The sequence below is a fragment of the Streptopelia decaocto genome (genome assembly GCF_964273445.1).
Source record: "Streptopelia decaocto genome assembly, chromosome: 5".
NCBI lineage: Eukaryota > Metazoa > Chordata > Aves > Columbiformes > Columbidae > Streptopelia > Streptopelia decaocto.
In genome coordinates, this window is record NC_138659.1 from 38330548 (window position 1) to 38353869 (window position 23322).

The following is a 23322-nucleotide window of genomic DNA, read 5'->3' on the forward strand; positions in this document are numbered from 1 at the left end:
ACCGGCACATGCGCGCGCCTGCCGAGGGACGCGGTAGCCGCACATGCGCGGCAGAGCCGTTCCCGCCTGTTCCTCTCACGGCCGCTGGCCTGAGGGGCGCCGGTGCGCACGCGCTGTAGGGCCGGCCGTCGCGCGGGCGCCGTTTTTGGCGCCAAGCGGGCGCTGGGCTGGGGGCGCTTGCGCGCGGCGGTCGCCCCTAACGGCTGTCGGGCCATCCCCTCACGCGCGCGGCGTTCCTTGCGGTGTGTGTGTTGGTCAGGGTGTTCGGCTCCCCGGCTCGGAGGGGGCGGTTGTCCGCTGTGGCACACGCGATGACTGTCCGCGTTCTCCTCGGCTTTGCAGCTGTGGGAAACCTGCGGCAGGCCGGGCCCAGGGCCCTCGCACAGCCCCTGCCTTCGTGAATGTACCGCTTTGGGACAGGCTGCGCCGGACGCTGTGGTGGAGGGGCCCGTTAGAGCGTTCTGGAGCACATAGCAAGCGATGCAAGAGGAAGGTTAAGATCTGTGTTAAGAAAACTGAAAACAGCGCTGAACGCTGGGGGAGTGGAAGGAGGCTTCAGTCCGTGCTCGGAAGTGACGAGATGTGGGGCGGGCGCTGGCCTCTGCCGTTAGAGAAATATTAATTAAGAGTTCTAAGTCCGTTTCGGGGTAAAACTGGTTAGAAAATACCTTGGAAAAAAAAAACATTGGAGGCTAAATAAGCGCAAATGACAATGCAAATCCCCACTTTCACGGTTGATGCATTTACAAACCGGCCATTTTCTGGTAATCCTGCGGCAGTTTGTCTGCTTGAAAGTGTAAGTTTTAAAAAAAGCTATTTTATGAGGGACTGCAATGGCGTTTACCATTCTGTACTTGACCTCAGCACTCAGCAATGCATTAGACTTTGCTTCCTTTACTCAGGAGTTCTGCTTGCAAGTGTAGTTGCTGTTGCTCCAGAATGCAGAGAAATTAGCACTCCTTTCTCCATCAGAACGATTTCATACAAGATGTGGGGTTTTTTCCGTGGTTTGTTTGGGGTTTTTTTTTGTTTGTTTTATTTGTTTTTTTAAGGAATATATGTATTTTTTCTGAGTTAAGTCAAAAAGAAATGGCTTAATTTCTTAATGGATTTAGAATGAAATCTTGGAAGGGAAATGCAGTAACATACAATCAGTACTCAGTAGTTTTTGAATGAAGCGTTTGGGGTTTGCGTGGATTTTTTCCCTCTCCCTTTTTTACTTTTTTTTTCTTCCTCTCTTTAATTTTTTCTCTTTCGATGGGAGGAAAGAGGGGGATTATAGACCCTCTGAGCCTTTCACTGTTAGTGTGTTAGTTTCAGCTTTAGCCAAGTTTAAACAGTTTTTATTACTTCAAAATTGCATGGTAGTTGCAGTGCAATTGTCAGTAGTCATCCTCATCGTGTTCTGAACAGTTGGTACTGACTGGTAAACTGCTGACAATTTCTACCAAAATACTATTAAACTGCATTAGACATTTGTAGGCCCTATGCTATTTGTATAGTAACACTGGACAAAAATTGTAAGTGTGAAAATATATGTAGAACAGTTAAATCTGGTAACTTACTGACAGTATGAATCCTTCTAAGTGTTCCGAAGCCTATCTAGAACTTACACAATGCAGCCTACTTAACCAGATCAGCTAAAGCTATGGCTGAGAACTTAATGATGTGCTTCCTATTGCATTTTTATATTAATTTTACTTCATTACATTAATATATTGTGAGGGCAACTTATTTGCATGTTGCCTTTGGAGTGTTGAAGTTTAAAGTTTTTTCTGCAGTACCTGGGGCTAGTGGCTTTAGTTTTGAAGTTAAAACTGAGATTCAGTTAAAGCTGAAATTATGCTTCTAAGCTTCAAGAAAGTATGGTGCAGCTAACAGCAATATTGAAGCTAAAACTGAGATGCGGTTAAAGCTGAAATTATGCTTCTAAGTTTCAAGAAAGTATGGTGCAGCTAACAGCAATATTTCTGTTCTCTGTTCCCTTCAGAGTCTAAGCAGATGCCTTACAAAACCTGTTGGGAATAATGCAAGAATGGCAAAACAAGTCTTATCTGTGTTTCAGAAGTGCCACAGGATGGCAGTATTTCAATAAAGTTATTTTTTATAACGCTTTGGTTGACCTTTGTTCTCGTTTAGTGTCTTAGTATCTAATTGACAGTACTATTTTCCTGAGGAGAAAGGGTTGTTACTGTAAAAAAATAGTATGTGTTTTCATTGTATAGAATAAACTCTGCAAATACAGGTCTAGGATACACACCAGCAATTGTTTCATATCTGTAGTAGGGGATCATTGACTGAAAAGGACTAAAGTTATGAAGGAAAGTAAAGTTAGCAGGGCAAATTTTTATCTATCAGAAATTGAACCTGGCCAGGTCCACTCAGTACTTTGTTTCCTTTGTGTTTCAATATTTTAAAGACCAGGTTCTCAAACTTGTCCAGTCAGCATAATTGTGTGGAAAAAGCAACAGAACAAGGGTGAAATAGGATTTTATATAGTCACTACAGCTCATGTACCATGGAATCAATGTGCACTGGCTTAAATCTGCAGGCAGTTACAGAAAAATATAGTAAGCTCCAGCATTTTATTTTGTTTTGTTTTTGTTTATGTCCTCTTAGCTTCTACTGACTTAGCATATCATTCCCATTGTTCAAAGAGCAGTATTGAGGATACCGCTGTTAGTGCTGATCAGCCGTCATGGGCATTGCTACAGACCTCTTGCTGGCATGGATTTTTCAGAGTTATAAGAGAGAGTCGTAGTTATTTTTAGATTATGTTAATAATGACTTCTCAGTGTGACTATAATAATAACTTTAAAAAAAAAAAGTGTTCATGAAGAGACTGAATTTTGTTTTTTTGGCGATTTTATTTTCCAAGAATTTGTAAACAGGACAGATGCTAGAAATGCCCATGTATCACAATGATTGAACTATTTATCCCATTTTATTCTTAAAGTGGAATTTTGAACTAAACGTTAATCTATGTTTTATTATAATGGAAAATGAAATTACTGTATTTGACAGAAGATTTGATTCTGTCACTTTTGGCCTGCTTTTAATTGAATCTGTTGTTTCATCATTAGGACTTGAATGAAGATGTGCACCAAAAAATTGCAACAGAAATGAACCTTTCAGAAACTGCTTTCATCAGAAAACTGCAACCTGGAGATGACTTTACCAAAAGTGAGTGACTCTGTTTACCCACAAAAATCTCTTACAGGGGAACAGGAAGACACTGGGTGCATTTATAAGGAATGGTGATAATTTGAATGACAGCCAAAGCAAAATCTTGGAGTTGTAATGTTTCTTACTTAATAAGCCTTTTGTGCGTGCATTCTTTAAAGTAGTTGTGCTCCATATCAAATTAATTTTACAATACACAAACATACATTATTAATAAATTAGATCATTTGCTTTGGTGCCTTTTACTAAATAAACAAGTTGTACATAGAAAATCTCCTAAAAATGCAATGCAAATATCTTCAATTAATACTTCCATTACTACTAATAATCTCCTGAGATAATTTGTTATTATACAAGCAGAATAATAGAGATGGAACGTGGTTATTCCATATGCACAAGACTGCAAAATGAGTAGAGTCTGGTTTGGCCATTCAGGAAGTCATCACTGGTGTAACTGTAAGCTATTATTTGAGTTTGTCACAAAATCTTGTAAACTAACTGTGGAGCAAATACTGGAAAATGCAGATTTCCAACAAAACTGGGAAATCTGAAGTTGCCTAAATCAAGTGCATTAGGCTGCTTGTTTGATTGGTTCCAGTGGAGGGACTTCACTGGTATTCTTTGGTAAGGCGTGTAATATGATGGGAGAGGAAACGGAGAGGCGCTAAACAAGACAGAAAATATCAGACAAAAACATACTCCAGTCAAAATTGGTTTGTGGCTTAGTTTTCAGCTGAATCAGCTTGCTGAATCTGCTCACTTTGCAGTTGTGTGGTGGCATGAGCCAAGGGGCTGGAATCCCACTAGCCTGGAGTTACATTCCTGGTAAAGGTATTGTGATGGCATGCCCCCGCTTTGATATGACATAAAGGCAGAGAGAGAGAAACAGCTTTGGGATTATTGGCTGTCTGAAAGAGGCCCTAGAGCGGAATGCAGAGAAACTGTTCTGTATCATTTGATTGTTTGTTCAGGGACTGTTTTGTACAGTCTCTGTAATTAAAGAGGATTTTCTTAAAGTATTAACCATCATCGCTTACTCCTATTGTTAATGAATTGGAATTTGTTTAAAAGTTAGACTTATTGCTTGAATCAAGAAGTGATAATAGTTTTCATTTTTCATGTTAGCACCTTGCCAATATGTTTAACACATTTATTTTCAAGTCATCCATATCGAACAGTATATAAAATGCCATAATCTTTCTTATTAAAGTGCTTTTGATATTAAAGGGACTAGAGTTTGTGACATCAGACCCACACAGCTGTCAAAGAGGTGCACAATTTTTTGAAGGAATTTAGTCACTGATCTATACCTGAGAATGTGTCTATTGAGGGGCGGTGGGAGTGAGAGGAGACCAGGAACATCAGAATGGCGTTTATGAGACTATAATCTGCTGCTGGAACATTAATTGGTCTAATAATGGTTCCTGGAGAAAGATTTTTTTTTTTGCAGAAATATGAGTTTGTGATGAGTGCATTTCATTTAATTTTTAAAAATTTACATTATTTTAGGGATACATTGGTTTATGAGAGTACAAAATGTCTTCTCAGTCTGAGTACAGCTGTACGTCTCAAGCATCCAGGCAGGTGTTCTGGGTTGCAGAGCTTGTCTGTCTCCAGTCGGTCGTGGCTGCCTCCATTTCCTTCTGCTTCCAGCCACAGTTTCCACTTGGAGAGTGAATTAGCACCACAGGGCAGGCTCACAGCTGGGTTCTGTGTCTGCCCTGTCTCAGAGTGCTTCTCTGCCACATCCATTAGATCCATTAGTTTCATCCACTTGCTTTTGTTGGGATTATATTTGTTTTCATTAGATAGGGGACTCTGACTTTAATGCACTGGTTTTTCACAGAGACAATGACAAGACTTGTTTGGGCTTTTTTTTTTTAATATCATTTCTTTCTTTTGTACCTTTTAGTTATGCTTGTATGGTAATTATTCACTTGAAATATATTTTCGTAAGCATTATCTTAAATGCCGTGGTGCAGGGACTCTGCAAAAGCTACAGTAAACCATATATAGTGCATTTGGGTTCTGGTTTTTTTGAACAACAGATAGAAATATGATTTCTAGTTAAATGAAGGGTCAGTGTTTATTAGAGGCTTTTACCAGACTTGGCTGGTGGTTTAAATAAAATGATTCATAACAGACCTAGCTCTGATACAGATTCCATTGTACCAACAGAACTATCTTTGACCCCTAGATGGTAACCCAGCCTGCAGGTGTCTGAAGATCATGACTGTGACTTTGTAGGACTTTGTATTCTAAATTCTCTACTATATTACAGATTACCACAAAATAGTATATGTATTAGTCATAGTATACCTATGATTAATAAATATATACCTTGAGCTATTACAACTTATTATTACTGATCAATAGTACAGGAGAAATTAATAATAGCAGCCAGAAGTATATATGTATTTTACAGGTTACTAGAAACTTATTGCTAGTCAATAATTAAACTTATCCATAATATAACAGTAGATACATTTAAGTATTCTATCATAAGTATAAAGATATGGTATCAAACACATGAAATAGAACCCAGAAGTGGGAGGACAAACCAAACCAAGCCCAGAGAGGGACCAGTAATAACAGAGTCTCACTTCAAAGGTGATCTGTGTCATGGAATTTGGAGTCAGCCATGTGTCCCCAGTAAGTGTCCATGATCTCATAGCAAGTTCACACAGACCTGTTTAGGAAAGGGAAAAATATATGCAGCACAGAAAGTCCTTAGAGAGAGAAGCTTGATTTTGGGTAAAAATTAATTTTTATATCCGAGAGACATAAGAGAACACAGGACACCACTGCTTCAAGAAGCCAGCAGATGGTCTTAATTTCTATTTGTCACCTGAGACAGCCGATAGATGATGATGTTTTCTGTTCTCTCAGACCATTTTTTGTCTTTCCAGACTCTTCCTGTTCTTTCAGTTAGAACAGGCAGTGGCAGTTGCCGATTCTTACTTTCTCAGGATGTTTTCCCCTTTGTTCAGACTATTTTTCACCTTTTCAGGTGATAAGTTGCTGTTGCAGTTTGTTGATTTTGTGCTTACCATTGGTATCTCTGCGTATTTCCCACTTCTAGCTAGCCAGCACCGCTTCAAAGGTGCCAGCTGCACTTCTCAGGGATGCCTCTGGTTCACAGGCCTAGTTCCCAGGGCCACCAGGTATCTTTACTCTGCAGCAGCTTTACTCTTGTAACAAAGTAGCTTTCCTCTTGTTAGTAGTAGGCTGCTGGTTTTGACCTGACTTAAAAGCAATAGCTGTTTCAGAAATTACTACAAAATAGGTTCCTAAAAGTGTGTTTATGACCAAGACTCATTATAACATGCATTTTGATTAACTGAAGTGTTGTCACTCTGTAAGTTTTGAGATAAATTGAAGAAATTGACTTATTTGACTTAATAACACTAAATAATCTTTATTTTTAAGGTTCTTGCTTTGGACTCAGGTGGTTCACCCCAGCCAATGAAGTTCCTCTCTGTGGTCATGCTACACTTGCAGCAGCTGCTGTGTTGTTTCACATACAAAGTATGTTTACAAGCTATTCATTACTATACCTTTGTAGAAAATTTGCTTCTAATTAAGTGACTTCTTTATTTCAACAACAAAGGCAACTAAATATGCAGAACATTTAGTGAACATACCTTATGGACATACCTTAGGTATTGTCTTCTACGCTGCTCTGTAACTATAAGGTTTTAGCCTGGTGCTTATGGTTGGATTCTGATGCCCTACTGTTATTCTTATTTAACAAAAGTGCTAAATATGCAAATGTCATCTGGGAGAGGTAGAGTAGAATTTGATGAATAGGAAATATTGCTCTTTCTGTTTAAAGGAAATTCCCATTCATTGTAGGAATGTGCAGGAAAGATTCACTGGCAATTGCTATGTTTATTAGCTTCAGCAGATTATTTATTTAATTGGGAATTTTGTCTTAGAATACAGGTTTACTGTAGTTATTATATTTTAGCTGCATAACCAACTTTTTCTGAATATTCTGAGCTACTCTAAGAGCTATAATAGATTGGATTCAAATTTTTATGTTTGATAATGTTGCAATTTTCTATCTCTAGAAAACACAAATGCAGTTCTCACATTTGTGACGCTGAGTGGGGAATTAAAAGCCAGGCGAATGGAAGATCATATTGTCCTGGACTTACCACTTTACTTAACCTACCCACAGGTCAGTCTAAATTTTAGTTAATAAAGGCTTGCAGTAAAAAGTGTGTGTTTATGTTTGTATGTGCATGTAAGTATACCTGTCTATCTATAGTTGGATTAGATATTACATACATATATGTTGTAATACATACATACATACATATGTTGTTTTTTACAGTGTGGTGTTTTTTTGTTTCAGGTACTTCAGGAAGTGGAAGACTTAATAAAGGTAAAAAAAGAACCTATATGTGGTTTTAGAAGCACATTTATAATAGCTATACTTATATATATATATTAAAATGGCTGAAAAGTGGCAGCACGTCATTGCTGATGTACTCGTGAATGTGAAACACAGAACTTTGAAGGTCTGAGTCATGCAGCTCAGGAAATGGAATTCTCAAAATGCTGCAGTTGAGCTTTTTTCTCCCACTACCATGGACTGGAATGTCAGTATTTATTTCAGCTGCATTTTCAGCCTGTTGAATGCATATGAGGGCAATCTAGTGTCCTTGCCCCCTTCTAAGTCCCTGCATTTCTTTCCAAATTGGCATATGCAGAGCTCTTAGAGCCTACCCTATCTGTTCATGCACTTAGTGCATTTACTTTTCTTGCTTACATGTACTTGAGGGCTGCATGAAAGACCTTGTATAAACCCCATTCTAACTAATGAAAATGTTAAGGAAATAATATTTTGTATTCAAATTACAATATTTTTGTCTCCTTTAACTTTCCCACTAGGCAGCCATTGGTGACATGGTTGTTCAAGATCTTTGTTATTCTCCTGACACAAAGAACCTCTTAGTCCGCCTCAGTGATGCTTATGAAAGGTGACTTTTTTGGTTTTTTTTTTCTAATAATCAAGTGTGCAGAAATGGAGTCTGGTTGTTTAACATCTCCTCCTTACATGTTAGGCTCTTTTATCTGGTTTTTAAAAAGGTGGATATTAAAACCTCAAATTTAATCTCCCGTGTTAAATACCTATTTTATCTTCTTTTGTGAGCTTATTGAACCTGCAAAGTTGGATAAGATCAATCGGAAATCTATTTCCAGGAAAAGGAGGTGTAGGAAGCAGTTTTAATGGTGGTGTATTTTCCCCATCTGAGTAAAAAAATGATCCAGTAACCTAGGAGGAAATTAGAAGTCTTGCTTCTCAAGCAAAGAAGTAATAGTTGCATAGCTACAGAGACCCACTTGGTGAGGCAGGGCACATTGGCAGAATGCCATGGATTCTTACTTCCATTTGACTGTAATCTGTTTACATATACTTAACAGCATCATAAGTAGCTTTATAGAAGAATTTCCAATTCAAATAATTTCAAAGCATTTGTTCATCTCAGAGAGCTGAATTTCATTGTTAAGTCATGTATGATTTTGATATATCTTGCCAAAACACTATTATTTTCACTTGAAGTTTGACCTTACTAATGATTAAAGATTGGACTAATGGGGAGATAAAATAACAAGTACTCAGCTGAGAATATTTCTTACTGTTTCAGACTTTAATTTGTAGGGAGGTATGTACAATTTCACAGACTTGTGACTGTGGTAGAGTGCTTAGAATCCTGTTGAAGATCTGAATGGTGCTAGTTGTTTGCTTGCTCTGAAAGGAGATGGAATGCTTACTCTTTGCATTCTGTAGTGATGAAGTATTTATTTCAATTATTAAATTGTTGAAACCAAAGTGTGCATTTTCATAGCTAATGTTGCAGAATGCTCTGTTTTCAAAAATAAATAGGAAATGCATGGCTTGAACTGTTTTCTCTGCTCACTCAAAGTGTGTTATATTTGGGGTACTCTTCAGTCAAATGACATTGGGAGGACAATGCTAGGAATCTGGTCTCCTCTAACATTTTGCCATGTCTGTTTTGGGATTGTAGAGAAGGCGATTATGTTTGTTTCTTTTCAGTACTTAATGTAAGACAAAAATATGGATTATTAAAATTCTATAATTATATTCAAGGTCCGTGTTGGAAGAACTGCAAGTGAATGCACAACGCTTCTTGTCAGCTGAAAAGACAGGAAAGGTGAAAGGACTCATACTCACTCTTAAGGGAAATTCCAGTGGAAAACATAAAGGCCATGATTTTTATTCCAGATATTTTGCACCTTGGTATGGAGTTCCGGAAGACCCTGTTACAGGTATGTGTTTGTGTGATACGCGATTCTTACTCTTGTTTCAGTTCAATTAAAAGGTTCTTATTAAGCTTCATTAATCTGGTTTTGTACTTTGGAGTCTCTCTTCTAAATTACTGTTTTATATGGACAACAGGAGTGTGCTCATTAAACTGAAGACACTAATGACTGATGCCAACTCATTCAGAAAAAATCAGGTTCTTGCTGTCATCAGGCCTGATATTCCTGTGTCTTTTTTGGATCTTTACCCTGAAGTATTCCAGTTAGAGAAAAGCAAGAGACTAGTTTGGTATTGAATGAATATTGCAGTAAAAGTTCATATCCGCCTCTGTTGGTGTTCTCTCTTTTTTTTTTTTTTTGTATGTATGTCAGCTGAGATCACCTCTAGTTTTCTGACACTTACTGTGGATATTCTTAAGCCTATGAATAATATGAGCTCAGCTACTTGTATATTTAGGGGCAGGAAGGCTAGTTCTCTGCGTGTTCCTTTGATGTTCCACTCAGAAGGTATGATGATGATTGCTGATATGATTTGCTTAGCTACCAGTTAATCACACGTTAATTATCAGTCAGCTGAGAACTTGGTAAAAAATGCTCATTAAGTGTTTTGCTGAATACAGAGAAAACTTTCTTTGTTGGAATAATTCTAGTTATTCACCACTCCTAACAGTAAGAAAGGTTTATGAAGAAATATAAGCCATGTATTTCAGGTTTGTGCTTTTTTTAAGCTTTCAGTCCTGCTTTCCTGATAAAGCTGAGGATGGAGTGTGGTAGACGTATCTAATCCCAGAGCTTATTCTTTAGGATTTCTGGGGAGACTAGTATTGATATGTAGGAAAAGCTAGAAGTTTCCTGAATCTCCAAGATTTTTCTAGGCTGGTTATAGCTCACAGTTGTTTGTCTTCCATCTTTAAGTGTCCTTTATTTTATAGAAATCTTTTTATGGTATTGCTGAAATATACTTTTAGCAGTGTTATGGCTTTATGTTGTATTTATTTTCTAATGATTTCTTAGTAATGCTGCATGTCCTGGTGGCCTTTAGCCCTGATAATTATAGTTACTTCACAGGAAGGTTTCCAGAAGACTGTCTTTGATCGTAGCTGCTAATGTAGACTGAAGCAACATTTCTAGTTCTGAATTTGAGAAATCATCTTTTTAAGCCATCTGCTGGTCAGGAAACAAGAAATCAATGTTTCAGTTTTCAGAAGCCGTGTTGAGAACTTAAACTTACCTCCTTAAGTTATGTCCTGTTACTTACCAGCATTCAACACTGAAAAAAAACCCCAGAGATTTTGTTGTGGCAACTGTTAGCAGAGGAAAGGTTTTGTTTTACGCAGTGACTTCTATCCACCTGTTTCTATGCTTAAGAAATATCTAAAAGCCTGTTCAGATTTTTGATGGGTAGCTGTTCGTATTTCATTGAATTAACATAATGTTCAGATGAATAATACTTTGAATTTAATATTTTGAGGTTCTGTTACTAGGAAACTTCACTTTTTGTGAACAAATGAGTACTTTGGCTCAAGTATTTTAATTGGTACTATTTGTTATTTTTACATGTTGTGTCTAATGATGAAGCCCTTGCCTAGGCAAAATTTCAGTTGAAGCCATAGCATGAGGAAGTAATACTGCATTATAAATGAAATGTTAAAGCCTTAAGAGGCTGCACAGCAGACAGAACTTAGGTTTTCTTGCCCCAGACACAAATGTGGCACGTGATTTGTATAGAACATTTACACTTGGAATGTGCTTGCTCTATAAAGTAGTGATTTTAATATAATTCTATACTTTGTTTTCCAATTTCTTTTAAGGATCTACCCATGCTGTTTTAAGTAGCTACTGGTCTGAGCAGCTGGGGAAGAAAGAAATGCTCGGTAAGAGAACCTGGTTTCTTGCAAAGCTGCCTGTTTATGTAAAAGCTACTCACTGAAACAGTAAAGGTAACGTTATTACTCCAATCCAAACTGTATCACTAACTCCCTATCCATTTGCTTAATACAAGTAGAATACTATGTCATATTTTGTGTGTGAGGTAATCTTTAAGAAATTGCTTTCTTTTCTACCCACCAACATGACACATCATACTTGCAGGGAATTTGAAGTCTTGGTTTCTGGATCATAACTGTCTGCAGCTAGTTTTTTATCTCAGCTTTTGGATTTTAGTTCTCATGACCCTTCATCATAACTGAGGCTTGGTAAACTTCAGATGAAGATGGTTTTGTGATTTGACTGAATTTTACTTTACTTTTTGGTCTTTGAGGCTTGCACTTTAAGTATCGGGAAAATATATTGGTATTTTCATTCATGATGTACTTTTCAGTAGAATTTGGACAGCGTTTTCCTTTCCCCCCGTGTATATTAAAATGAGATTGAAAAAAGTCTGATGGTTTTTGCCTGATTTTGGAGTTTTCTTTAGAATTACTCCAGATCAATCCTTTCAGTGACTTCTTTAGGAAAACTAGGGTTTAGAACAGCTAGTGCTATTACAGCTGGATAAGAAGAGATGTATTTTTAACATTTGAATTCCACTTACAGAATGTGCTTTATAGAAGAGATTTTTTTTCTGGTTTGTGATACATCTGTGTATTTATGTATGAAGATCAGTTTTCCTTAGGATGATGATTTTTTTTCATGAAGGATATAAGAAAGAATAATCACTTAATGTTACAAGAACAGAAAAATGTGACTGATGTTAAATAATAGAGACAAGATACATGGGCATTGTCAAATTCTGCTTGTTTGTGATTTTATTTGTAGTCTTACTTTTAAATGATTAAGCCCTAAAGGAATATGAGATGACTGGATCTCTGAAGTCAAAGAACAGATTTATTGGTATTCTTTCAATCAATGCTTATTAGATCACATACTTATTGTTAAGCAAGAAACTGAAGAACTTGTTGGAAAAAAATGAGAAAATGTTAATACATGGCCACAGTAGATAAAGAGGCATTGGATATCAGTTTGATTCTCATGTTTCTAGTGCTTTGCCAGAGAATGGAAGAACAAGAGAATACATACAAAATGCCCTAGTCCCTATCTGATTCCCAAAGAGGAAGTGTGAGATTACAATTCTTTTGTGAACTTGACAACAATTTAATATTTGGTAACATTTAATTTAGAACAGAGATTGGATCCTTGATCTAATAAGGTTCCTTGTCCATGAAAGTAAACACTTTTCCAAACAACTGCCTTGAATATAAGCCTTCTTATATTGGGTAAAATGAATCTCAAAATGGATTTTATTGAGAATGATAAACTCTTCAAAGGATCTGTTTGCTCTCCATTGCTCAGTATGGTAATCCACAATGACTGAGACCTTCTCCACTGTGAATTTAAGGAAAGGTTTAACATTCTGTTCAAAAAATCTCATATTTGCATTTGTGTCACACAAACATATTTTCTGAAGAGAAGAAACTGTCTTTGGTAATTCATCCTTATGGACTGGCTGTTTCTCACAAGATCGTGACATTTTCCAATGTTAATGTGGAGTTTAAAACTCTTCCATGCCATCTATAGACACTGCTTCTTTAAGTAATCAAACAGACAGGAATTCTCTCTCTATTTTTACATGATACTTTCTATCTGTTCTGCATTTTCCTGTATTTTGTATGTACTATGGCATTTCCTCTTTTAGAGAAACTATCTCAAGCAGCAAAGGCTGTAATCAGCTTTTCTAATGTGTTTAGCACAAAAAAAAGTCCTTTTTTCCGACAAGATAGTTTTTTGTTTGTTGTTGTTTTTTAATATTTTGTGTGTATATGTCCTCAAACTTCTTTTGTGATAGAAATTGTACAAAACAAATTTAAGGAGAACAAGTTCATTTGACATCTGATCAACATGTGGTCTCTACCCGTGTTTATGAGAAATAACTTTTCCTTACATACTGAGGGCTATCAGGTACTACTGAAGCAAATTCTGTTACTGAGGTTATTTGGAAAAGACATCTGTCAGTCAAGAAGATTCTGTATCACCAAAGATTAATGAATATGAGTATCTTTTGACCTTTTAGAAACTATTGTGGTGGTGTCTGTAATATCCAATACCTTTTATTGCCAGAATAAAGGAATCTTTTTTCTATAAAATGAAAGATCTGTTAGTTACAAAACAGATCAGATATGAAATAATATAAAAAATGAGGAACATTAAATCTTTTGTCAGATCTCTCTGGGTATTGTGACCTCTAGGAGGTCAGCTGCATCTCTGATGAAGTATCAGAGGTAATTTCCTGTGTTTGGGTTCTCTTCCTACTTTTATTAGACCAAATTGTCAAACCACCACCATCCTCAACTACAAAGAGTATTTTCCAGTCTTTTAACAAGGTGAAATACTTCATGATCTTTCTTGAAATTATGTGCATATCCTTGAATTTAAGCTGAGTGTTAAATCAGAATTCAGTATCAGTCCTTGCCTTTTTTCATTTGAAGAGAGTCTACAATATTTTAAAAAATATAATCTCTCATATCATATATATAGACTTTCATAATTGCTAATGAATGCAATACGTAGTAACTCTGTATCCAGCCATTCACATAATTTTTGTATTCCTAGGATAACATTTATAAAAACGAATAAGGAATTTGATATAACCAAACATTATAGAGGGCTTTCCAGTTTCTGATCAAACAGTTGTGCAGCTTAAATTGGCGTACTTAACAAATCTACAAGCTCAACATGCTAAGTGAGCATTATCATCCCATTATGGCTGAATAGTTTAGGCAAAAGTTTAGTTTTGTAATTATTTACAAGTGGAAGGCTATTTCTACTTAAACTTTGTCCAACCATATTAAATAATATATTCAGGATTATATAAATAAATACCTGTTCCTGCCTGTGTAAGAATTTGGTCTCAGTTTGTGACAGCTGAAGCAACATCTATGTTTCTTTGTAGACTTTTTCCAGTGGCTACTAGAGTTTTGTTTACCCATTAGCTAAACACAACCTTTGAACCTGGTATCTACTTCAGATGTTTGATACTGGTAAAATGTTTCTTCATTTTTATGCATATAATACCTAGTGTTCTTCCTGCTTACCTACAGAACCTGTCTATCGCATGAATGGGAGAATTCAAGACTTCTTTAGATATACCAAGGCAGGTTAGCTACATCACAGCAAACTCTCCTTCCCTATTTGTATTAACTAGCATCTTTGTCAGGTTCAATAGACAAGTTCTAGTCTGAGATACACCCTCAGCTAATCTTCATCCATAAAGACAATTCTTCTGGGGTGTCCCTGGTACAGTGCTTGCCCTGGTGTTGCTTGCTTTCTGGAGACAGAGGCCTCATTTCCCTGAGTTTTCATGGATTTTTAAATACTTTGCGATCGATACTAGTTCTTTAATTGTGGATTCTTGTTTCCATTTAGCTTTTCAATGTTCCCGCCGTGGAGGAGAGTTGAAGATTTCACTGCGTAATGATGGAAGAGTTGACATTGCCGGGCAAATTGCTATTGTATTAAAAGGAAACCTGACCTTATGAAGAAATTGACACTTAAAATTCTATCTCCCACACCTTCAGATTATTCTTATTATACTGTCTATATCTTAGCTCTAGGCAGTGAATCACCACTGTCCTCAGAAGTCTTTGATTACTTATTGTCCAGTTAAAAAAATTACTTGATGAAAATACTTCTAGTCTTCAAGATCCTTGCTGTTGTTCTCTTCACTTTCATCGTGCTACTTCACATGTGGACTGACCTCAGAAACTCTCCAAGGACAGCTATCTTGTTTTTAAACTTTTAAATTATTCTTTCATTTATTTCCAAATTCCATGTTAAAAGCCATTTCTGCTTTCTTGATTGAAACATAAAGTTTTCTGATTGATAAAACAATCAGACTTTTTCCATATTCAGTCATTCTCCCTGAAATCTGACTACAGTCCTTAAAAAAAAAAGTCACCATATGTTGAAATGATGCTCATAAGTTCATTAATTTAATTGAATTAAAATATGAAAAAATATAAATGATTTAGAAATGTTTTATGGTTCCATTTTATGAACAGTATTTTTCAAAGATGAATGGTATTTCAGTGGTTTGTAGTACTGCTACTTAGTCAATATTTTCAATTAAAGTTTTAGCAGAAATATTTAAGAGATTGACATAGTGATGCACATAAAACTGTTTAAAATCTGAAAGAAAACTTTATTGGTTACAGCAATATAATTTACTTTTCAAAGGCTGAAGATTTGCTCCTAAATTAAAAGTTTATTCTTTAATTTTCTTCATGAAATGCACTGCTTCAGATTTTGTCATTTTTTCCTTTAGTGTTCTTTGGATTTATTTGGAATATTGAACTGTTTCAGTTAATCTGTCTAAAATTTGCTTTGAAATCACTTTTGTCCTAAGCTTCGCTTCAGTTCTTTTTCGTTGTAATATTTCAGGTTGAATTATTTTGAACTCAAAGGCATTTTCGTACTGTGGAAACAGCTGGGTGTCATCCCCTTATAAATTACAAGGGATTAGTTGTGCCAAGTTCTCCTATTTCCAATTATTTTGAATTTTATCATAACTTATGACTTACTTCTTACTTAAGCCTGAGTAGCTGGAGGCAAGTAACTGTGTAAAAATTTTAGGATTCATTTGAAATAAGTTTCTAGCTCCTGTTGCTGCACAGAACATACCAGAAATATTATTTAAATGCACTACAAATCTCGAGAGCTAAATGGCAAGCAAAAGGAATCACCAAATGGTAATTCACATTCTTCCTTCCATATTCAGTCTTGCTGGAGTTCATGGACCTGCAGTGTGGTTTATAAACATGGACTTACCATCAGATGCAAGACATGGCTTTGGAGGCAGCTTAACAGCAATGTTGCAATGGCACGTTTAGCAGCCACCTTGACCTTGCCTTCTCACAAAGCAAAGCGGTCGCTTTCTAGCTGGTGACCTAGATGTTCTCGAGGAGCAATGCTGCAAGCTTAGTTTACTGCATTTGCTGTTTCCTGCTGGCTTGTGCAAAGGGTGAATCTGGTGCATAATCTGAGGTAGTTTGGGGATAAAACAACCCTGCTTGAGAATATAAATGAACTAAAGAAGCAATTATTGTTCACCTGTTCACATTTAACAATAGAGGGTACAGGTTTGTGTTTTTTTTTTTTTTTTCTTTTATTCAAGGGGACTAATTGTGAACAAAGCCTAGTAAATTTTAAATATACTTGCTATCTAAATTTCCTGACCAAATCAATATCTTTGCTGCTCAATGCATTTTTTTTCCTAATAGTTTCCTACTACTTGGTCTCTATTTCTGTTCAGGATAGAAGAATCACCAGAGCTCAGGTGGGAGACGATGCAGTAATGTGTTTGTAATCAACAGATTAGTTAATCAGCCATGATTTATTAATGATGAATTAATTATACCTGATTGTGCAGTTCTGCTGCCTAAATGGAGCTTTAAAGGAGTTATTTTATTAATCATCATTGTGCTAATTGCAGACACTTACAGAAGGATTGCTAATTAAACATGCAACCATATGCAAAACAAGGAAGGCTGCTGAGAGTGGCAAGAAAAAGAGCACTCATTTTCTGAGTAGCAACTTTATTCTAATGAAATATTGTGTAGTTGACCTGGTGATCCTAACTATTCACTAAGACTTACTTTAATACATCGCACATTTCCAGTCAACAGTAAATGAAATCAGTTGTTGTGATAAATTCTGTGCATCTTTCCTAGTGCAAAAAATAGGTTGTACGAACTTCAAACAAAATTATTTAGAATTTGTGTGGCCTTGTTTCACAGTTGCATGCAAACGATATACCAGTTGGTTTTATTAGCTGTTTATAGTTAATGTAACTTAACTATCTTAACTTTGAGCAAGATCCTGAATACTAAGTTACCCTAGCACCATATGAAATGTCTGTTTACACTTGAAATGATAATTCAGACTCAAAATTGTGTGAGTTTCACATCAAGAAAAAGAGGAACACAGTGACGTTTCAGTGAGTCAGCTTCCAAGAGCCAAAGTCAGCACAGAAAATGCAGAGAAGAAACAGTACTTAAAAGTGGATTTCAGTGAGGAGACTACTATAATTTAAATGAATGTTAGTGCCATTTGATCTTCAACCTATGCAGCACAATTTTTAGATCCTTATAATACTATATATAATCTTTGAGTGCTGTAGAATTTCATACAGACTTCATCATCATGGACGTCCCATGGACTGTCTTTTAATGCAAGTTGCTAGGCCTTTCTCACTAATTAAATAAAACTTTGTTTAAGAGAGAATTTTCTGGAACCACCTGTATAATATTACAGTCATCATAAAAGTTTCGAACTTAATGTTTCTCTAAGTAAATAGTTAACTTGCATTGTTTTGATAAAATTAAATTGTTGAATCAAAAATTAGGTGAAGGTACTTAATAGGTGGTTGGAAAAATGCAAAGTCTCTTTGTTTAGTGTTTCTGGTGCAGGGGATTTGAACTGTTTTGTGCTGCTCTCTTAATTAAGACTGTAGCATCCCTATGTGTTGAACCAAGAGAAAATTATGTGAGGGGAAACTACAATTCTGAAAACTTCTCTGCACTTGAGAGTTATTTATTATGAGCGTCCATCAGAAGGTCATTAAGGTACAGGCCACTGTAAGTTTTGATTAAATCCCTGGCTAGATCCGACAGCCAAAACATGAACATGTAAATGCACATTTACTCATTTTGCTTCCTTGGTGTGCACATAACCACGAGCAAGGAAGCAAAATAGGGAAAAAAAATATTGAGCATCAGAAACCATGTAAGTTTGTTTGTTATGGAAATGAATGTACAGCTAAAAGGGTTGAAAAGAAAATGGGCAGCCACTTTTTTAATCAGTAAGCCATTTAACAAATTTGCTTGAAGGATTCATGAGAATACATTTCTTGTGTGTTATCTAGATGAGGATAGACAGAAAACAGATACTGAAAGTTGTTACCGAAATTGGAAATTTTTTCACAAGGTGGGAATAAAAGATCTCACAAATGCGTACACAGCAAGAGGTCAGAGAAAGGAGCCATGTGTTCCATAAGGGTAGGAAGGGAAATTAGCAACAGATGAGGCAGTTATTTCTGGGAAAGGAAAGATTTCTTTTTCTCAGTATTCATCCCAGTGACAGGAAGGAACAGAGGGAACCTTCCCAGAAGTAGAAAAAGGAGACTAAATGAAAATTAAGGGTGATACCAGATCAGGTAGAAATTAAATTAGTTCAATTAAAAACTGAAAAATCTGCCAGTTAAGCATTTTGTTGATGTGGGGTTTTTTGGTTTGGGTTTTTTTGCTTGTTTTTAGGAGTAGATCTATCTTTAATTACCAGACTTAAACAAAAAGATGGTACAAGGAATTTTTTTCAATTGCTGAGTCACTGTCCTCCTTTTATTTCCTAAAATTTCTACAAACTATAATTAAAAATTTTGAAAAGGATGGGAAAGTGAAATAACAAAACCCATTATATTCCCAGATAGTCAGAAAGTATGAACATTTTTTACTACAGGTCAGTTTTAGACCGAGACCTTTAGTTTAGCCTTGATGTCTAAAGCAGATTTTGAAAAAATAAACATTTCTAACTGTTGATTTCCTTAGTGAGAGATTCACTTTGACTTGTGCTTTTGCCTCACTGATTGGCAAAGGAGGACATTCCCTTGTTTTTTAATTTCATGAGTCATCTAAGCCTAAGTTTTATGCACTTTTCAGTGTACTGTGACTTTTTTTGGTGATGCACCCAAACCAAGAAACCACTTTGCCATATGTAGTTTTTGTTCTGTTAAGAACTGCAGGGTAGATAAAACACATTAAGCAAACCCAAGAAAAAAATCTCAAGAACATTTGTAGGATTGTGAAGACAAAGGAGTTTGAAGGAGACAAAGTAGGTTTGTGAGGAGCAGGAAGAGGAGATGGAGGTGTAGTGCCTGGGTAGAGACTAATATGTGAGCGTAGTTAAAACACTTAAGGGCGTGTCCTCAGTTTTTGCCATTAGTTGAAGTTAATGACACAAACTGTCTTCAGTTTGTATGAGTCAGATGGAGAGATGTTAGGCTAGAGAATAGATTATGTAGATTATATCAGAGCATGAGATACAACAATGCCAGGAACCTGAATTTGACCTTTTGCTATGCTTTGGATCCAAACCAAAGGGGGCTTACTGTAGTGCCCATCCCACCAAGCTCAGTTCAAGTGGGAAATTCCAGTTGGAATTCTTTAATTTTTCTTTTGTTTCATAAAGCCTCCTTTCTCCATAAATATTTATGCCTGTAAACAGAAACAAGTTATAATCTTAATGACTATAAAAATTTCAGTCACCCATATTCAGAAAGAAATGGCTCCTTCCTGAACAAAATAATTCTGTTTTAAAAACAGCCTTTTGGACTTCAGTATGTTTATGCGTAGCAGCTTTTTGAAGATGTGTCTGACTGACATATTTAACATCACAGCCTCTGTTCTTACCTATGTTTTTAAGAGTATGGTTACCACAATTTTCAGAAAACTTCCCGTAGCTAATAGGAACAATAAACAAAATATCCTCTTAATAACAAACTGCAGACACTTTCTCAATAAAGTTACAATTTCAGCAGAAAAAAATGTACATTAAAAGGAAACACCTGCTCCTGTAAATTACTATGCTGCAGGTAGCAACCCAGGAGACTCTGCAGATGGTTCTGTGTTTGCAAACCTGACCTCACCACCTCTTCATCAATCTCTGACTGATTGATTCTCTCCAAAGTGGAACATGCCACATCCCAAGGTACTAGAAGATATGTTTGAATTAGTCCCAGTCAGAATACCAATTAACTGGTGCTATTGTTTCATTTTGGAAGTTCTTAACAAAGGATTCAGTTGTCTCATCAAGTACTAGCACTGCCTAAAAGGTGGTGCAGTCGGCTGGTTCCAGAAGAGCTCCAAAGGGAATTGTACTTCAGGAGGTTTAGTCTTTGCTAGATTGCCTTGCTGACTGGGAGCGTGGATTAAGTTGTGCCATGCCCTGGGATTCTGAGATGGACGAAAAGAGGGTGGAATCTTGATCCTTAAAATGAATTAATCACTTCAGTTAGCCTTCCCTGCCAGCCAAATAAAGGTAGAAGAGAGATGATAAGTTTCCTATGTTCATTTTCCTGCCTCAGCTGTCTTCAGGCTTCTTACTTCTCTTATTGACATCTAAGGCAAATTTTCTGACATGCTTCCTCCATTGTGTACAAAGGCCTTGTACAATGTATTGAGACCAATCTAATCAATACTTCATTTTTCTTTGTGGAAGAATACAGTAAAACCCTTTCTAGGAAGCAACCTTTCTGAAAAAATATATGTAAGCTTATGTTCCCAGTCCAGTCTTACATGTTCCTATTTTGTCACCCATACACCTCAAAATTCAGTGGAAGACAGTGATATGGTGATACATTTTGGTTTTTGGAGATATCAGTAAATTATTTGGGTTTGTTTCCTCTTCAGTGTTCACTTTCAATTTTATAGCTTCTTTCTAATGCTTGAGATACATTGAATGGCCTCTGTTCACCTTAAAGAAGATACATGCTTTCTCTAAAGAAAAAGATTTAGAGAGGAAGGGGAATTAATCTGCATGGAGTTTGCCAGAATTTTTTGTAGTGTCAGACTCTCACTGGATCGCTGTCTTGGATTATCAGGTGATTTTGGTAGTCTTTTCTGCATTTCATAGATGCATATGTATTATGTATAAGGCCATCATCTAATCTGATGACCTGAACACATATCACAGACTGCAATAGTCCACAAAGCAATCCGTACACTGAAGCCAATACTTTCTGATTTAGGTATATTACAAAGATGTCCAACTTTAATATAAAAATGTAAGCCTATAAAGAATCTATCATATTCCTTTGTCAAGTATCTAGGAATTTTCTGTTAAAAATATATTCTGCTTTTCTAGTCCATGGTTTTCAACCTTTGTCCTCCAGCTCTTGGATCTTCTTATGGGTTTGTCTGTTAGGTTAAATAGCCCTTGCTGTCAAGCTTGCATTCTCAACTTTTTCATCCAGTAGAACTTGGGCAGGAAATTTTCCTGGTGTTTGACTCCAAAAGTGTGCTTAGTTCTCTACACTGATAGCACTTTTATTCAATGCACTTTTTTCAGTCAGTCTGAATTACAAAAATATAGTTATTACTATGCTCAGACACTTTTTTTAAGCTGTAAGGAAAAACTAAGTAATACATACCTTTTTGCTTCTCAATCGTATATGAAGAAGACCAGCTGCAACAGAAATGTGGCTGCCTTACTGCATTTTCTGCATTAGAAATTAAGGTCCATGAGAAGTTGATGACATAAACCACAATATATGCAATTGAATAAGCAAGATTTTGTCATTTATATTGTATACCTAAAAGGAAACCTATTTAACAGAAGTGACTGAATATGGCTGAATATATTGTTGTAAAAAGCTTTTCATTTGAAATTTTCACTAAGAAAAATTCCCCATCCAGAAGTTTGGATAATTCAAGAGAAAACTCCACTAAAATCTGATAGAATGCTGTCATTCAATGTTCTTGAAATCTCTGAATTAATAAAGAATGAAAAGAAACAACCAGCTGCAAAAAAACAAAAAACCCAAAAACCCAAAACAAAAAAAACAACCAACCAAACAAACCCCACCAAAACCAAACCACCAAAAACCAAAACCAACCAACCAAAACCAAAACAAGCTCTTTGATACCAAGTATTCAGACCTTTTTCTTTATACATTGGATGAAGTGAGTGTTTTGCTCTTCTGGTCATGGTTTATCAGTTTTTATTTTCATTTACCTAATGGGAAACATTGTCCTTTGTGCATTCTAAATCCAGCAATAACTACATTATGTATGTGTTCATTCACAACCAACTTTACTAGTAGCTTTTAGAATATGCCTGTCATATCTAATTCATTATCCTTTGGAAATGTGACACTTGGGAGATTTGAAAATCTGAAGCAGCAAATGTTACCAAGTGCTTAACTAGAACATCTTAATCTTTCAGAATTGCATTTCCTTTAGTGGAATAACCTCTGTGGTGTCCTGCTGTCCATTTGGACAAAAGAGCAGATGTGTCATATGCATATGTGCGTGTGCGCTCATTTATGGCAGGATGCAAACCAATATAGCTACAAAAGTACCTAGTTAATTTGGAAAGCATTAATTACAACATCAACCCTTAGCTTAACAGTGTAAACTTTTACTTAAACTGAATGTGGATTACTTAATTTGCATAACAGTTTGATTATAAAGTAGAAATTAATGGTAAAGTACTATAAAAAATAAAGTGAGACATATATAAATTTTTTATATATGTATGTATGTGTATATATATGTATCCATCAATTTGTTTTATGGTTTGCTTCTGTTTTACCAATATGTTTGATCCTTGTCATTTTTCAGCAAGTTTCAAATTTCAGCAAGTAAAGATAACCTTATTGTAAAGGTGTTTTTAAAAAGTAAATAAAGATGTGCTTATGGAGAACATAGAGATTTAACACATGCCCTCCCAGAAAAGGTGAACGCTCTGCTTTCATTAACCAAGCATTATGAACTGAGGTCCTGGATGACCAAAACTTACAGTTGTTTTTAACTTTGCACACTTGATTAGTTCCATTAACTGCAGTAGGATTACATAAACATGTGAAGTTAAGCATGTATGTAAAGTTAGTATCTAGAATGTCTAGAGTTCTCATTTTCTTTATTAACAAGATTTTTCTAGGACAGTTCTTCACATAACATTCTAAAACATATTCATGGAATATTTACATGATAACTATTATACATGACTAAAACAAAAAAACTTAAGTCTGCAGTAGTGTATTTTAAAATACAATATACCCTTATGAAAATACAATATTTAAAATGCAACGAGAAAGGATTTTTAATTCACAAAACTGAATACATTAAATCTGAA

The 23322-nt window shown here is 36.0% G+C and overlaps 1 protein-coding gene across 3 annotated transcripts; it reads left to right on the top strand.

The window, feature by feature from the left end:
* Positions 1-135: 135 nt before the first annotated feature.
* Positions 136-19005, top strand: PBLD (phenazine biosynthesis like protein domain containing). Of its 3 annotated transcripts, none has more exons than XM_082054799.1 (9): positions 136-796; positions 3084-3183; positions 6613-6711; positions 7257-7366; positions 7544-7573; positions 8083-8171; positions 9305-9483; positions 11289-11351; positions 14839-19005. In XM_082054799.1, the coding sequence occupies exons 1-9, from the start codon at positions 707-709 to the stop codon at positions 14949-14951; spliced, it is 873 nt and encodes a 290-aa protein (XP_081910925.1). In that variant the 5' UTR covers positions 136-706; the 3' UTR covers positions 14952-19005. The 3 variants fall into 3 exon arrangements, with proteins under 3 accessions (XP_081910925.1, XP_081910927.1, XP_081910926.1); XM_082054801.1 differs by having other exon boundaries at positions 9440-9483; XM_082054800.1 differs by lacking the exon at positions 6613-6711.
* The last annotated feature ends 4317 nt before the right edge of the window (positions 19006-23322 follow it).

What these genes read in the sequence shown, in the direction of transcription:
- PBLD (XM_082054799.1), top strand. Translation starts at nt 707, where the DNA reads ATGACAATGCAAATCCCCACTTTCACGGTTGATGCATTTACAAACCGG. An exon ending in TGTGTTGTTTCACATACAAA is followed by an intron (nt 6,712 to 7,256) that starts GTATGTTTACAA and finishes TTCTATCTCTAG; the next exon opens with AAAACACAAATGCAGTTCTC. An exon ending in TCCGGAAGACCCTGTTACAG is followed by an intron (nt 9,484 to 11,288) that starts GTATGTGTTTGT and finishes ATTTCTTTTAAG; the next exon opens with GATCTACCCATGCTGTTTTA.